The sequence below is a fragment of the Trachurus japonicus genome, chromosome 19 (assembly GCF_045865225.1).
Source record: "Trachurus japonicus isolate A0001 chromosome 19, Traja_1.0".
Classification (NCBI taxonomy): domain Eukaryota; kingdom Metazoa; phylum Chordata; class Actinopteri; order Carangiformes; family Carangidae; genus Trachurus; species Trachurus japonicus.
In genome coordinates, this window is record NC_140925.1 from 416,101 (window position 1) to 432,500 (window position 16,400).

The 16,400-nt window shown below is 45.9% G+C and overlaps 2 protein-coding genes across 3 annotated transcripts in view; one reads left to right on the top strand and one right to left on the bottom strand.

Moving 5' to 3' along the window:
• Nucleotides 1-822, bottom strand: part of LOC146967058 (uncharacterized) — a 48,555-nt gene extending 47,733 nt beyond the window's left edge. Inside the window, exon 1 of the mRNA XM_085761030.1 lies at nucleotides 703-822. The gene's annotated coding sequence lies outside the window, so the exon portion shown is untranslated. The remainder of the gene's footprint in view (nucleotides 1-702) is intronic.
• Nucleotides 823-2,196: 1,374 nt separating this feature from the next.
• The window catches only part of bbs1 (Bardet-Biedl syndrome 1), an 18,455-nt gene continuing 4,251 nt past the window's right edge, over nucleotides 2,197-16,400 (top strand). Inside the window, exons 1-7 of one of the 2 annotated variants that reach the window (XM_085761720.1) lie at nucleotides 2,197-2,311; nucleotides 4,287-4,738; nucleotides 7,036-7,218; nucleotides 7,800-7,931; nucleotides 11,668-11,774; nucleotides 12,642-12,762; nucleotides 14,801-15,310. In XM_085761720.1, coding sequence (XP_085617846.1) covers nucleotides 4,349-4,738; nucleotides 7,036-7,218; nucleotides 7,800-7,931; nucleotides 11,668-11,774; nucleotides 12,642-12,762; nucleotides 14,801-15,310 — 1,443 coding nt within the window. In that variant the 5' untranslated portion in view covers nucleotides 2,197-2,311; nucleotides 4,287-4,348. Of the gene's footprint in view, nucleotides 2,312-4,283; nucleotides 4,739-7,035; nucleotides 7,219-7,799; nucleotides 7,932-11,667; nucleotides 11,775-12,641; nucleotides 12,763-14,800; nucleotides 15,311-16,400 lie in introns of both variants that reach the window. The other variant, XM_085761721.1, reaches the window with a different exon arrangement.

Here is a 16,400-nt window from a genome sequence, read left to right on the forward strand (position 1 = left end):
AACAGGTTTAGTTTGTGATAAAGACTCTAGACCACTATGATACAACAGAGTTCAACATAGGCTGAGATAATAAATCAAAGGCAAAGTTTATAAAAAAAAAATAAAAAAAACATTGCTCCACTTTCAAAAAACAGAAACAACAATCTTCTTTTCTTTTTCTATGTACCGGTTCATCTTTGTTTTTTAATAAAATGAATAAATTCACACACTTTTACAATGTTTTTTAGGACTCAAACTCTTGGACAGCTAATTCAGAAAAAGCACCTTCAAAATGTAAGACTTTATAAAGTCGTGAAAAGACGTTTTAATACTTTTTAAGGGTTTTAATTTTCCCAAACTTGATTTATCACCTGTTAATACTTAGTAAGCCCCGCGGAGACGCTGCAGTTTCCTAACAAACACAACACAACAGTGAAACTCTGAGCCTGTTGTTCATGTTATTGACACCTGAAACTCAGACACACACCATATAACTTAATCAGTTCTATAATCGATCAATAATCAGTCAATAATCATTAAACCAGAGACGTTGAGATAGAAGGACTTTGATGAAACTGAACCGACGGTAGCTGTGTTGTTAGCATTAGCCACACGGAGCTAACCACAGACATGAGCTGTAAGTTACAGTTCTAACGGCTGTTTTATGTGTTCGTCCTGAGTATAACTGAATAATTAAAGGTTGAAGATGAAGCGGAGACTCACTGTGAACAGTTTATTCACCTCACTGAGCTCTGACAGCGGGAAACATCGGAAACAAGAGAGAATATCGCTGCCGTTCGCTTAGCTCAGCTTAGCTTAGCTGCTGCTGCTCCGCGGGCTGAGGTTTAAACTGAAGCCAGGCGGCCAATCAGCACAAGCTACGTCACAGCTCCCGTTCCCGTGTTCTCGCGAGATTATAATAAAGAGGGAGTGTGGAGCAAGCAATACAGCAACGCAGAATAAACAAAACATCAAAGAGACTCTAGACTTGATTAATAAACAGACTCGTTGTGATTATCTTGAAGAAGAAGAACACGCGACCAGAGGATACACATTTTAAATTTGACAAAAATTACAACAACAAAAAAATCTTTTTTTTAATTATTTTTATTCAGCATAATGAGTGCAGGGACAGATAAAGACAGACATTACAAGACGTGATAAGGCATACACTGAAAACAGAGGTGGTATAAAGACAAAAATGCTCTAATAAATGAATTAAATAATATAATATAAAATAAATAAGTAATATAGGACTGATAGAAAACTGTCATTTGAGTAAAACTGAAGAGCTGACCGGCTTTTTTCAAGTTTTAATACCTATATTTCAGAGACTCGAAATAAAAATAATTCATTTCGATTAAAAATAATGGAAATGAGGGAGTTCCTCTGGACATTTAACTTATATTATCATTAATTAGATCCGTTTTTTTTCCTTTTATTGACAAGCAAGTAGAGTACAATAATGTTTTTAGAATAGATATGAAACAAGGTAATAATCAGGCGAGATGGTAATAAAAAAAACCTAATAACAATTAGAAGAGGAGAGAAGCAAACATAAAAAAAGAAAAAGGGTACATACATTGGTCACGCGTAGAATACAGAGTACACAAAGACTATAATCATTGATTTATACACAAATAACACAGATTTCTCAAAACTAAACCGAAGTTAAAGGTGTTTCTACTTGAATTCAACTTTCATTTTAAATCTCTCAGAATTATAAATGAGATCTATTTCTGCAGTATTACGACAGACTTTTCATTTCATCTTTACATCACACAGATTTTTTCTTTTTTTTTTTTTTTTAATTTATTAACATTTATGTACAGAACAATACTGTTGTGCCAGGGGGAAAAATATATATATAAATATACAAAGAGATTATGTTTACCATGTATATATAAAAAAATAAAATATCTATATATATATGTATATAAAAAAAAACAAAAAAAAACATTGAAGTAAAGAAGATCATATTAAATAAATAAATACTTATCCAAAATAAAATTGTTTTTTAATGCTTTTGGTGTTTCAAGTCCTTTGGTTTACATCACACAGATGTAAAGATGTAAACACGGGCGGCGGCGGATGACGTAATCAGACGGGGACCGCGGCAGCAGCAGCGAAGAGACGGAAGAGGATCAGGACTGAAGCGGATTAAAGAAGCTGCTGCTGCTGCTCGGACACTTCACCTGCTCAGCGGACAGACAAGTAGGCCTACCTGTTCACCTGTTCACCACTTCACCTGTTCACCCGTTCACCGAGGAGAGAGAAGAGAGAGGACAGAAGCGGCGCCGAGGAGACGCAGCGACACGTTTCCATGACAACGGTGAAGCGGGGAGGAGGAGGAGGAGGGGGAGGAGGGGATTTATAATCTATAATATAATATTACTTGTTACCGATCAAAGTGACTGTTCATGACGTCACTACAACGGATCATTCTCAATAACGACCAGTCATCGATGATCAGTGATCTGGAGATAATGGGCTTTATGCTCAGCTCCGCTACTTCCTGAAATAAGGGTTGTTGATTAAGTGTGTCTGACCTCACAACAATGGTCAGACACACCTGGATTCATCAGTCGGTCCAATAATGTAAGACAGGAAATAAAGGAGCTGGTTTATTTCAGGAAGTAGTGGAGCTGTGCATAAAGCCCATTGGATTCATCGATCAGTTGTGTTGTTGTTGCTGTTTGTATTGGGCTGACTGAATGACACTGTGTTGGTGTTTCCTCATAGTTTCATACAGGTCAAGTAGTTGTAGTTTATGATCTGATCTGTAGCTCTAATTCTAGTGGGTTGTCATTTACTGCCAAGGATTAAAGGGATAGTTCACCCTAGAATGATATTTCGCTCATTATCTCCTCCCCCTCATGTGGACTAAGGGCTGGGAGAAGTTTCAGATTCCTCCGTCCCTTCTCTGAGTTACAGGGGGTCTCGGCGTAGCAGTGCATGTCCATATAACGGTTGCAAAGGGACACCGGAGCTCTTCGTAAAAAAACACACACAAAAAAACATCCAAATACCTCCATGCTGCTCGTATGTAATGTCCGTCTTGTGCTGAAGCCCCAAATTGCGTAATTGTCCCGAAAAAAATTAAATAAGTCTATATTTTAAGCTTGTTTGTAGCGGAAGCTTCTCGAAGCTCCTCTTCCTGGTCCGTCCAAATCTCGCGTGATTTGCGCCGGCGTCAGTGCGGTTACTGCGAATCACGCGAGATTTGGACGGACCAGGAAGAGGAGCTTTGAGAAGCTTCCGCTACAAACAAGCTTAAAATATAGACTTATTTAATTTTTTTCGGGACAATTACGCAATTTGGGGCTTCAGCACAAGACGGACATTACATACGAGCAGCATGGAGGTATTTGGATGTTTTTTTGTGTGTGTTTTTTTACGAAGAGCTCCGGTGTCCCTTTGCAACCGTTATATGGACATGCACTGCTACACCAAGACCCCCTGTAACTCAGAGAAGGGACGGAGGACTCTGAAGCTTCTTCCAGCCCTTAGTCAACATGAGGGTGAGTAGATAATGAGCGAAATATCATTCTAGGGTGAACTATCCCTTTAATAAAGAACTATTCTATTCTATTATCTCATTATCACCTTCTAGTGCAGAGTTTCAGCAGCTGCTCACCTATAGGCTGCTGCTCTTTGTGGGCTCAGTTTAAAAAAGCAAGTACTGTCAGACTTCAGGTTGCCTTTAATGAACGATTGTTTACGAACTGTGATGAGGAAAGCTCGGTGGTGCAGACTGAGACACACTGGTGTCTCTGTGGTTAAAGGGACAGTTCAACATTTAGTCAAATTGTCCCATTACCATATAACCCCTATAGTCATAGCAGTAGGTTCGTTACCTTTAATTGTCGGTGCAAGCTGTTTTTAGAACGGCGGAGCAGAGCCGTGAGCTGCTCAGAGCTACGCTACGGAGGCTCATTATGGGATTTCTTGGTTTCCCTCATCATCAAACTCATCAAATACACAATCCAACAACTCCACAATGCTCTGGTGGACAAGTTGTGAGCTGCACATTCACCACGCTATGAGATAATAACACAACGTTACCACACAGAGTTGTTTTAGAGGGAAATACAGAGACTGTTGATGAAAAACTGTCCCTGAAGGCAACGTGCATCAGCTGTTTTACATGAATTTCCCTCTATCTATCTATAGATCAGTTATAGGAGATTAGCAGCTGGTTGCCAGGTGACCGTGAGCTAGCAACAGTATCATCAATATTACTGTATTATCAATAACATTATCAATATCTGTTCTTTTCTCTGTGTGTGTGTGTGTGTGTGCAGCAGGTGTCCCAGTGTGTCCTCAGAGTGTGAGTCCGTGTGTGTGTGTGTGTGTGTGTGTGTGTGTGATGGTGGACTGCAGCGATGGCGGCCGCTGGCTGGACGCCCACTACGACCCGGTGGCCGGCCTCCACACGCTGTCCAGCTGCGTGGACCTGGCCGACCTGGGCGGCGACGGCGAGTCCCAGCTGGTGGTGGGCGACCTGGGCGACCCGGGCGCCGCGGCGACGGCGGCGGGGACGGGCATGAAGCTGAAGGTGTACCGCGGCACGGCGCTGGCCAGCGAGAGCGCGCTGCTGGACCTCCCCGCCGGCCTCGTGGCCTTCTTCATGGACCTGCACGAGCCGCGCATCCCGGCCGTCGCCGTGGCGTCGGGGCCCTGCGTCTACGTCTACAAGAACCTCCGGCCCTACTTCAAGTTCACGCTGCCGGGGCTGGACGTCAACACGCTGGAGCAGGTCTGACCACACAGCTACAACTACTAGTACAGTAATGTTCAACTATCATCAGTTTGAGTCGTTTTTTATTTTTTGTCACTTTATTTATTTATTTTATTTTAATGTTTATTTTGCAGGGACGATACATACAACATTGCCACAAAGAATGAAAAATGCGATGCATACAAGACGTGTAGCTTCAGCTAATTTGCAGTCTTTGTCCCTGGTCAGGCTAAAGAAGGATAAAAGATACTGAATACCGTTACAATAAGTGCAATAATACAAATACAGTGAATAATACAGTGAATAGTTATCATGAATAAATAAACACAGCTACAAAATTTAGATTAAGAAATTGCACAAATTAAATACATTAAACATTAGTAAAATGCTGTATTGACAGTGACTTGAGAGAAGTTAATGTTCACATTTCTGCTGCTGCTTAAGCCGATGTTTAGTTCTAGCACTAAACATCTTTAATTCTGTTTGGGATTTGATTTCTGCTGGTAAAGAATTCCATAGGTGTGTCTATCTACCCAGCACTGAGAGGGATGATTGACCGAATGTCGTCCTGCATCTTCCAATTTTACAGTTTTGCTTGTTCATGCTCCTTGTCGTTGTCCCACAGTCGTCTGACTTAGTAAAAATCTGTGACATCGCTTGTGGGGCTTAAATTTTTATTGAACTTTTAAGAAACATACAAATAAGTACAGGTTCAAGATACACATGTTTTCTTGTGTGTGTTTTGGTGCTGACATCCTCTCACACACCAAAAGGAGAGATTATGAAATCCAAACAAATATGACACATAAGGAATCCACATGAGAAGAAACCGAGTCCACCAAATAAATGATACAAGGTGCTGCATTTAGTCTCTGGTCTGCTTTGTGTAACTCCAAAGTAGTTCCCAAGAGCTCATCCCGTCTTCCTCTTTGCCTTTCAGCTACAGAGCAGCTTCATAGGATGCTGTCTCTCCCTCAGAGTAGGAGACACGGCCGTCTTCCAATGTCTTAGAGTCACTCTGGAGGCTGTAATCAGGCCCACCATGATAACAGAAAATGTTCCTTTAGATATATTTGGTAACTGAGACCTGTCCCCTAGAAGACCCATAGCAGGAGTCAAGGGGACTGCTGAACCACACCATTCACTCAGGAAGTCCACAACTTCTCCCCAGATTGGAGCCACTAATCTACACTCCCATACAGTGCAAACAAGTTCCCAGTCCTGTTTTACATTTCCAACACTTATTGTCATTCAACAATTTCATTCTATGTGATCTCACAGCAGTGTGGTAACATCTGTGTATAATCTTGTACTGTGTGAACTTCCTGAGTCGTTTTTTAAAGAGAAAAAGTCCAGATTCTCTGATTGCAGCTTCTTCAATGTGAATATTTCTGGTTCCTTTAGATTAGATGAACTTTATTGTCTCCCAAAGGAGAAATTTGTCTTGGGCAGAGTTCATAGAGCCGTATAGCAACAAGACAATCAGTACAGTGACAGACAGACAAAACAGCGTTACACAGCATCTGAACCATAGCAGTCAGCATTATGGGTTCTAGAAGAGAGGTGGAGGGTAAAAAAGGACAGAAGCTTGACTTGGTAAAAGATAAATAATAGAATTTAAAAGATCCTGAGATCCATGGAGAATTATAAGAGTAAAAACTGGAGCTGCACTACGGTTCCTCCACCAGCCTGAGGTTGATGCTGCCGCCATACAAGGGTTAGGGTTAGGGTTAGAAAGCCTTATACATCTGATAAGACTTTCTACGCTGCGTCGTAGAATGCTGACATGGTTTTCCTGCTCACCCCGAATAGTCTCAGTCTTCGGGTTAGGGTTAGTGCAAGCGTTGTGCTAATTTTGCACACAGGTAGTCAACATTTTAACATGTTGTCCATTTGTGTCCCCAGATACTTATATGAGCAAACCTGCTCAATTTGCATGTCCCCTATATTTACAGGGTTGTGGACTCTCACAGCCTCTGGATCAAAAACCATTTCTTTAGTTTTTGTGGTATTTAGTTCTTACTAAATACCACAACTCAGTTAATTGTTCCTTTATGACAATTTTGTGGACAAAACAAGACATTTGAGGACGATGTCGTCTGGTGGTTTGAGAAACACTGGTTGATGTTTTATTGACCAAACAACTAATTGATTAATCGTTTGAATAATCAACAGATGAATGGATAATGAAAATAATGGTTAGTGAACGGTGCAACTCGATCCTCCAACAGATTTACTGTTTGGAGAAACTAACAGAATCTTTAGGTTTGACGGGTTGATGACCTCAGGTTGTGTTCTGCGCTGTGATTGGTCAGGACGTGTGGCAGCAGGCGAGGGAGGGGCAGATCGACCCCCCCACCCTGAAGGAGATGCTGGAGGCCGTGAGGACCAAGGCCGACGTGCCGCTGTCCGTCCGCTCGCTGCGCTTCCTGTCGCTGGACGCCGCCGACATGGACGACTTCGTGCAGCTGCACAAGCAGCAGCCAATCAGACGCCAGGTAACATGGCAGCGTTGCCCTGACGACAGCCGTAAAACGTGTTAGTTACACTGCAAAAACTCAACATCTGTCCAAGAATATTTGTGTTATTTCTTGTCAAAATGTCTCATTTCTAGTCCAAACTAATCTCTTTCCACTTAAAATAAGACTCATCACCTAAAAATGAACTTGTTTTTAGATCATTTTCACTTGTTTCAAACTCATTTTCACTTGAAATAAGTAGAAAAATCTGACAGTGAAAGCAAGTTTTTTGTGTTTGTGTTGTGTTTGTCAGATTTTTCTACTTATTTCAAGTGAAAATGAGTTTGAAACAAGTGAAAATGATCTAAAAACAAGTTCATTTTTAGGTGATGAGTCTTATTTTAAGTGGAAAGAGATTAGTTTAGACTAGAAATAAGACAAATATTCTCTGTAAGAGTTTTTTAGTTTTTACAGTGTAGTCGTGGCACAGTTCAGACTTTACACCTAACCTGTCATGATGATGTCATCCCCTGGGTTTCTCCCGTGGCCCCGCCCCCTGGCCGTGATGTCATCCCCTGGGTTTCTCCCGTGGCCCCGCCCCCTGGCCGTGATGTCATCAGACGGTCATCACGTGCATCGGGACGCTGAAGAAGAGCACGGCGGACGAGGACGGCGTCAGCTGCCTGGTGATCGGGACGGAGAACTGTGACGTCTTCGTCCTCGACCCCGAAGCCTTCATCATCCTGTCCAAGGTAGAGACATCCCAGCCCCGGTTGCCTGGTTACCTGGTTACCTGGTTACCTGGTTACCTGGTTACCTGGTTACCTGGTTACCTGGTTATAGTTCAAATTCAAAGTTCAAAGTGTTTATTGTCATTTGCACAGTGGAAAGGTGAGTTTCCCTGACAATGAAATTCTTACTTTGCTGTCCTCGTCATAGAAGCCAGCAATTAGATAAAAATGGGCAATTAAAAACAACAATAATAGGGCTGAACGATTTATCATTTTCTGATCGAAATTGCGATTTTAGACAAAGCGATCATGTGATCGCGAAGGCTGCGATTTTTTGCAGTGCTCCTGACTGACCCAGGATCTGTTGTTAAAGACCCACTCCCGTGAAAATCGTGTTTTTTGAGCTTTTCACATGTTCCTGTGGCATTTTTCTTGTGTTAGAGCACTTATCAGCAGTAAGTTGTTGTATTTTGTAATTTATAATGTTGACGACGTGTGCTGCTGCCCTCTTGGCCAGGTCGCCCTTGAAAATGAGATCTCGATCTCAACGGGTCTTTTACCTGGTTAAATAAAGGCTAAATAAATAAATAAATAAGAAGGAAGTGCAAAATTGCATTTCAGAGTTTTTCTGCCTTCAAACTGCTGTGAACCAATGGCAGACTCAAACTGGCAGTTTCAGGAAGACTGGAGTTGAGGGTGTCACAGCTCCAGGGGAGGGCACTAGTGCTACAAGCTCCCGCCCTGCTTGCATCTGGCTCAGAGGTGAAAGCCTTCACAGCTCGGTGTAGCTGTCTAGGTATAATAGGTATAGCTCACCTGGTAGAGCAGCTTGCACTGTGAGCAAGGACTATGCTCCAGTCTGGGATCGAATCCCAGTGTGGAGTTTTACGCTAAACGCGCTGAATCTGTAATTGTACAATGTCCAGCTGTCAGCGAGCGGGGGGGTGGGGTGCGAGGAGGTGGCTGGGTGGGTGCAGAGCAGCGCAGTCTCCGCCCACCCCCCAGAGGTGCATTGCTAATGTGCATGGCTAATGAGCTGGTTTTAAAATGGCCGAAAAGGGTCGCGGGAGTGGGACTTTAAGACAGTTCAGACGGTCAAATGACTATTTTCCACTACACCAGATTTTTTCCCCCATTAATTAACAAAGAAAAAAAAAATAAAGTGTGTCACCCTCTCTCATCTCATCTCAGAATACAGTTTCCTTTAAAGGAGCTTTCATTGTGTGTTTTCTTCATATTGCATTGCAATATCCTGTTTAAAGTGATCATATATAATATCTATATACCGTAAAACACCAAATAAGGGCCCGGGCGTTTATTTGCTTAAATCGCTCAAATCAACCGGCGTTTATTAGGGACCTGCGTTTATTATATACCTGTTCAACCTGGACCTCCTTCTGGGGAAAGAGGCTTCACTCTGTGGCGGCGGTGGAACGATACGTGCGTTTCTCAAGGCATTACTGTAAATACGGCCAGGGCGGACTCGTTCTCGGTCTCTCTGACCTCCGCCGTCCTGGCCCGCACAGGTACCAGGAGACTGAGACCCCCGTCATGTCGGTCCTCCGCCCTCTCTGATCCGCCGCAAGTTGCAAAAACCCTGCGGACGCCCAGTCTCTCCACTCCTCTCCCACACTTCAGCACCTGTTGGCTCGCACCACCGTCCTTTTTTTTTTTCTTTTTGATTGAATGAAGTAGGTCTATAACTAATAATAATGCAACGTATAGCCTAACTAAATACGCGTATGAGTAATCAGAGAACAGAAGGCTGTTTACGCTACTTTTAAAAGGAGTAAAGTCATTTAAAACGAGGAGCGAGCCGAGCCGAGCCGACACTGTGCAGCCCAGGACAGGAGCTGAAGTGCGGATGAGAGGAGGACAGACCGGGCAGGAGCGACCAGCTGACGTCTCGTCTAGAGACACCTGCTATATTTGCATAGAATATTTTTTGGCAACCAGAAAAACAATGTTTGACCCGGCGTTTATTTGGGATGGGCGTTTAATATAAAAAATACTTTGCTACACCCGGCCGTTAATTGGGACCGGCGGCAATTTGGGACTCGGCCATTATTTGAAGTTTTACGGTATAAATATATCCTTAGTGGACCGGATAGCAGCAGATGATAAAGGGTCATTACAACCAGAAGAGACAGGAGACTTTTATTTTTTAGAGACTTGAGACTTGACTTGGACTTGCAAAAAAGACTTGTGAACATCTCTGGCCCCCACTACTTAACTTTAGTTTTCATTCTAGCATTAATGTTTTAACGGTATGATAATAATTCTCTGTCATGTTTGTAAATGTTACTGTACATTATGAATATCACACTGAAGCTTGATTAGAAGAAAATCGTGAATCAAATCAAAATCGTAATATCTGCCAGAAAAATCGCAATTAGATCTTTCCCCAAAATCGTTCAGCCCTACCTGGTTACCTGGTTACCTGGTTACCTGGGTACCTGGGTACCTGGGTACCTGGTTGCCTGGTTGCCTGGTTGCCTGGTTGCCTGGTTGCCTGGTTACCTGGTTGCCTGGTTACCTGGTCAACCTATTGGTTACCTGGTTACCTGGTTGCCTGGTTACCTGGTCACCTGGTTACCTGGTCAACCTATTGGTTGCCTGGTTGCCTGGTTGCCTGGTTGCCTGGTTACCTGGTTGCCTGTTGCCTGGTTACCTGGTTGCCTGGTTGCCTGGTTACCTGGTTACCTGGTTGCCTGGTTGCCTGGTTACCTGGTTGCCTGGTTACCTGTTTACCTGGTTACCTGGTTGCCTGATTACCTGGTCACCTGGTTACCTGGTCAACCTATTGGTTGCCTGGTTGCCTGGTTGCCTGGTTGCCTGGTTACCTGGTTGCCTGTTGCCTGGTTACCTGGTTGCCTGGTTACCTGGTTGCCTGGTTGCCTGGTTGCCTGATTACCTGGTTGCCTGGTTACCTGGTTGCCTGGTTACCTGGTTGCCTGGTTGCCTGGTTGCCTGGTTACCTGGTTACCTGTTTACCTGGTTACCTGTTTACCTGGTTACCTGGTTGCCTGATTACCTGGTTACCTGGTTGCCTGGTTACCTGGTTGCCTGGTTACCTGGTTACCTGGTTGCCTGGTTGCCTGGTTGCCTGGTTGCCTGGTTACCTGGTTACCTGGTTGCCTGGTTACCTGGTCAACCTATTGGTTACCTGGTTACCTGGTTACCTGGTTACCTGGTTACCTGGTTGCCTGGTTACCTGGTTGCCTGATTACCTGGTTACCTGGTTGCCTGGTTGCCTGGTTGCCTGGTTGCCTGGTTACCTGGTTGCCTGTTGCCTGGTTACCTGGTTGCCTGGTTACCTGGTTGCCTGATTACCTGGTTGCCTGGTTACCTGGTTGCCTGGTTACCTGGTTGCCTGGTTGCCTGGTTGCCTGGTTACCTGTTTACCTGGTTACCTGGTTGCCTGATTACCTGGTCAACCTATTGGTTGCCTGGTTGCCTGGTTGCCTGGTTGCCTGGTTACCTGGTTGCCTGGTTACCTGGTTGCCTGGTTACCTGGTTGCCTGGTTGCCTGGTTGCCTGGTTACCTGTTTACCTGGTTACCTGGTTGCCTGGTTACCTGTTTACCTGGTTACCTGGTCAACCTATTGGTTGCCTGGTTGCCTGGTTGCCTGGTTGCCTGGTTACCTGGTTGCCTGGTTACCTGGTCAACCTATTGGTTACCTGGTTACCTGGTTGCCTGGTTGCCTGGTTGCCTGGTTACCTGGTTGCCTGGTTACCTGACTGTCCTCTGCTGCAGATGACGCTGCCCGCTGCTCCCACCATGATGGACGTGACGGGTCAGTTCGATGTGGAGTTTCGCATCACGGTGGCGTGTCGCAACGGAAACATCTACATCCTCCGCAGGTGAGTGGGAGGGGCTTAGTCTGAGTGGGAGGGGCTTAGTCTGAGTGGGAGGGGCTTCATTCGAGTGGGAGGGGCTTAGTCTGAGTGGGAGGGGCTTCATCAGAGTGGGAGGGGCTTCATCAGAGTGGGAGGGGCTTAGTCTGAGTGGGAGGAGCTTAGTCTGAGTGGGAGGAGCTTAGTCTGAGTGGGAGGGGCTTAGTCTGAGTGGGAGGAGCTTAGTCTGAGTGGGAGGGGCTTCATCAGAGTGGGAGGGGCTTCAGCAGAGTGGGAGGGGCTTCAGCAGAGTGGGAGGGGCTTCAGCAGAGTGGGAGGGGCTTAGTCTGAGTGGGAGGGGCTTCAGCAGAGTGGGAGGGACTTAGTCTGAGTGGGAGGGGCTTCAGCAGAGTGGGAGGGGCTTAGTCTGAGTGGGAGGAGCTTAATGCTGCGTTCATTACCAGCCTTGATAACAGTTAAACCTTATTTCCCTCACATACAAACACAACTTCACACCATACAACAATCACAGCTTAATATAAACATATTTCATAGAGGCTACTGCAATAATACACAAAAATATGCATTCAGACCTCAACAAATAACTTCAAATGTCTAAATTCTAACCGTTTCAGACGAGGGCATGACGCCATGTTTTCATGTTGTCATGACGTCAAGTCAGAAAGTCAGAGCTCTGATATGATACCTGAGTTTCCCACCTGTAATTTCAGAGTTTGACGCCGTTCAATTCAGCTCGTTTTTTTCCGACTTCCGAGTTGTCTTGAGCATTAGTCTGAGTGGGAGGAGCTTCATCAGAGTGGGAGGAGCTTCATCAGAGTGGGAGGAGCTTCATCTCCTCCGGTCCTGACTCTGTGTCTCTGTGTTTCTCCTCAGGGAATCAGACAAACCGAAGTACTGCATCGAGCTGTCGTCGCATCCCGTCGGTCTGGTGAGAGTCGGCAAGAACGTGGCGGTCGGCTGCACCGACGAGAGTCTGACGGGGTTCACTCAGAAGGTAATTAAGGTTCCTCTGGTTCCTCTGGTTCCTCTGGTTCCTCTGGTTCCTCTGGCAGACAATTGGACTCGAGTCGCAAGTCTATTTAACGACTTGTGACTTGACTCAGACTTGGGAGACAATGGCTGCAGACTCGACTCGACTGGAGACAAGATGACTCAGACGACTTATAGGCCTGTTTTTTTCATTGCTTGTTTGTTTTTTTTTCCACGTGGATATCCTTCCAGTATGAGCAGAGCAGTCCGTTTGTGTGCACGGCGCGCGCTCTAGCAGGTTCAGTCCGTTTGTGTGCACGGCGCGCGCTCTAGCAGGTTCAGACCGTTTGTGTGCACGGCGCGCGCTCTAGCAGGTTCAGTCGGGCTCTGGTTTTGCTCTTGATTGCCTGGGCTTACTGATCCATTGTTTCCACTACAGTGTATTTTACATGTTTACTTTAAAAGAAAGGAGCTACAATATACGTCTCATGTGTTGCTATCGTTTCATTACATTCATTTCTCTCACACACACACACACACACCCTCAGTGAGGCGACTGTCCCGGTCCAGCCCATAATACTGTAGCCTACATCCATGGTACAGCCCCGTCCACTGGGCTTCCTGAGCTGCTTCCCCAGCTGACGTTACGAGTGGACTCTTGGTCCGAGTTGCCGCGGTGCGCAGTCCGAGCGGACCTGTTGGTGCATCAGGGGGTGTCGAACGTGTGGCCCGCGGGCCAAAAGCGGCCCGCCAGAGGGTCCAATCCGGCCCATAGGATGAATTTGCCAAGTGGGAAAATTACATAGAAGACAGAAGAGGCTTGATGATGTTGAAAATGCACATATTTTTTTCAATAAATGTCAGGTTGTTCATAATGTTCTGTAAAAGTATAGTTAAAGCAGAAGTAAGTGATATATTTGTGTTAATCTAAGTCTTAAATAGTTGTATCTTCCGACAGCAATCACTTCTATAGAGTGTTTGGTCTGAAACACGGGTCTGTCAGTCACTCTGCTCTGCTCTGAGCCCAGGAGAAAACTTTCCTTGTATCCTACAACCTTTATCCAATGAGGAGAGAGAACGGCATAAAGGGGCAGTCTGTGGCTCTCTGTGTGTGCAGCCAAGGGACGCCGTGAATGTGGCGACGTAGCGACGAGGACTGTTATGGTGCGTTCAAGGAAACTCGTATTTTTCTGACCTGTGAACTCGTACCAGTTCGATCTGGTACGAGTTCACGGGTCAGAAGTGACGAGTGGCCGTTATAGTGACTTTCACCGGTAAAACAGGTCGGAGAAACACGAGTGGGTTGCCTGGAACGCTACAAAGTCATAAGTTGTGACTTGAAGCTGTAATTTACGATTTCAAAAGCCTGCCTGGAACGCAGCATTAGCCAAAACCACCGGACCACTTACTTCTGCTTTAATAACTGTAAACCTCTGAATAATGTAGCTACTTGTAGCCTACTTCTTTGCACTAAAACAAAGGGAAGAATTTAGAGTTCTTGTTATATAGACTGTTATTCATTATTTTACTGGTCCGGCCCACTTGAGATTAAAAACAAAAAGAGTGTGCACACTAGTCTGCACACTCTTTTTTGACATTGACATTAGGAAGATAAGGATTCGACTTGACTGGACTGGACTTGACTGGACTTGCCCACAAAAGAAAAGACTTGAGACTCGTTTGGGACTCGGATCGGAGGGACTTGGACAATAGTCTGTCCTCTGGTTCCTCTGGTTCCTCTGGTTCCTCTGGTTCCTCTGGTTCCTCTGGTTCCTCTGGTTCCTGTGGTTCCTCTGGTTCCTCTGGTTCCTCTGGTTCCTCTGGTTCCTCTGGTTCCTCTCTGACTCTGGTTCCTCTGGTTCCTCTGGTTCCTCTGGTTCCTCTGGTTCCTCTGGTTCCTCTGGTTCCTCTGGTTCCTCTCTGACTCTGGTTCCTCTGGTTCCTCTGGTTCCTCTGGTTCCTCTGGTTCCTCTGGTTCCTCTCTGACTCTGGTTCCTCTGGTTCCTGTGGTTCCTCTGGTTCCTCTGGTTCCTCTCTGACTCTGCCTCCCTCTCCGTCGTCAGGGGAAGAAGCTGTGGCGCTGCGTCCTCCCCGCGCCCATCGTCACCATGGCGCCCATGGAGCTGTCGACGCGGGGCTTCCAGGCGGTGCTGGTGGGGCTGGCGAGCTGCGAGGTTCATCTGTACCGCGACAAGAACCTGCTGAGCCGCATCCGCACCCCCGAGGCCGTCAGCAGCATCTGCTTCGGCCGCTACGGCCGCGAGGACGGCACGCTGGTCATGACCACCAGGGGCGGCGGCCTGGTGGTGAAGATCCTGAAGCGCACCGCGGCCTTCGAGGACCGCGACGGCGCCCCGGGGCCGCCGCCGGCCCAGAGCGTCCGGCTCAACGTCCCCAAGAAGACCAAGCTGTACGTGGACCAGACGCTGCGCGAGCGCGAGAGCGGCGCCGCCATGCACCGAGCCTTCCAGATGGACCTGAGCCGGCTGCGCCTCGCCGCCGCCACCGCATACGTGGCCGCGCTCGAGTCCAGCCTGGCGCCCGTGTCCTCCCGCCTCGCTGAGCCGCTCAAGGTGACTACTGTCTGATTTATTTTATTATTCTCTTTTTATTCAGAAAGGCAGAGCTCCATCTAGTGACGTCACCATAATAGATTTTCTAGGTACGATTATTGTCAGAGAAATAATCACGGTGTTACGATTATCATGATTATTATGCATCAATACATTTCACAACACTATGAATGTGTAAAATCAAATATAGTCAAGATAACATTACATTACTAATCTCTTAATACAGGAGCAGTTATTAATCCCCCGGGGGAAGTGTTTGAAATATTTAAGTCATTAGTTGTCATCTATACAAAATGTTTATTTTAATCATTTTTTTAAAAACATTTAAATGACAAAGATAAATGGACCAGTATCTGTGCATTTTCCTTTACTTTGGCGCAAACCTGTCGATACGGTTCCGACATAATCTTTTTCGGAAAGTGATGGTATTTAGGAATCTTTACGATTAATTAATTGTGGCGTTTAATACCGCGCTCGAGTCCAGCCTGGCGCCCGTGTCCTCCCGCCTCGCCGAGCCGCTCAAGGTGGCTACTGTCTTTTTTTTTTTTTTTTTTATTCTCTTTTTATTCAGAAAGGCAGAGCTCCATCACATACACAACTTCACATTAACTCAGTTTGTCAAAGACACAATGATGTTGTACATACAGTAGGCTACTGCCCTTCTGGAGCTTTCTACCAGGGAGTGGGAGGAGCTTAGTCTGAGTGGGAGGGGCTTAGTCTGAGTGGGAGGGGCTTAGTCTTAGTGGGAGGAGCTTAGTCTGAGTGGGAGGAGCTTAGTCTGAGTGGGAGGAGCTTAGTCTGAGTGGGAGGGGCTTAGTCTTAGTGGGAGGAGCTTAGTCTGAGTGGGAGGAGCTTAGTCTGAGTGGGAGGGGCTTAGTCTGAGTGGGAGGAGCTTAGTCTGAGTGGGAGGGGCTTAGTCTGAGTGGGAGGAGCTTAGTCTGAGTGGGAGGGGCTTAGTCTGAGTGGGAGGGGCTTAGTCTGAGTGGGAGGAGCTTAGTCTGAGTGGGAGGGGCTTAGTCTTAGTGGGAGGGGCTTAGTCTGAGTGGGAGGGGCTTAGTCTTTGTAGGAGGAGCTTAGTCTTAGTAGGAGG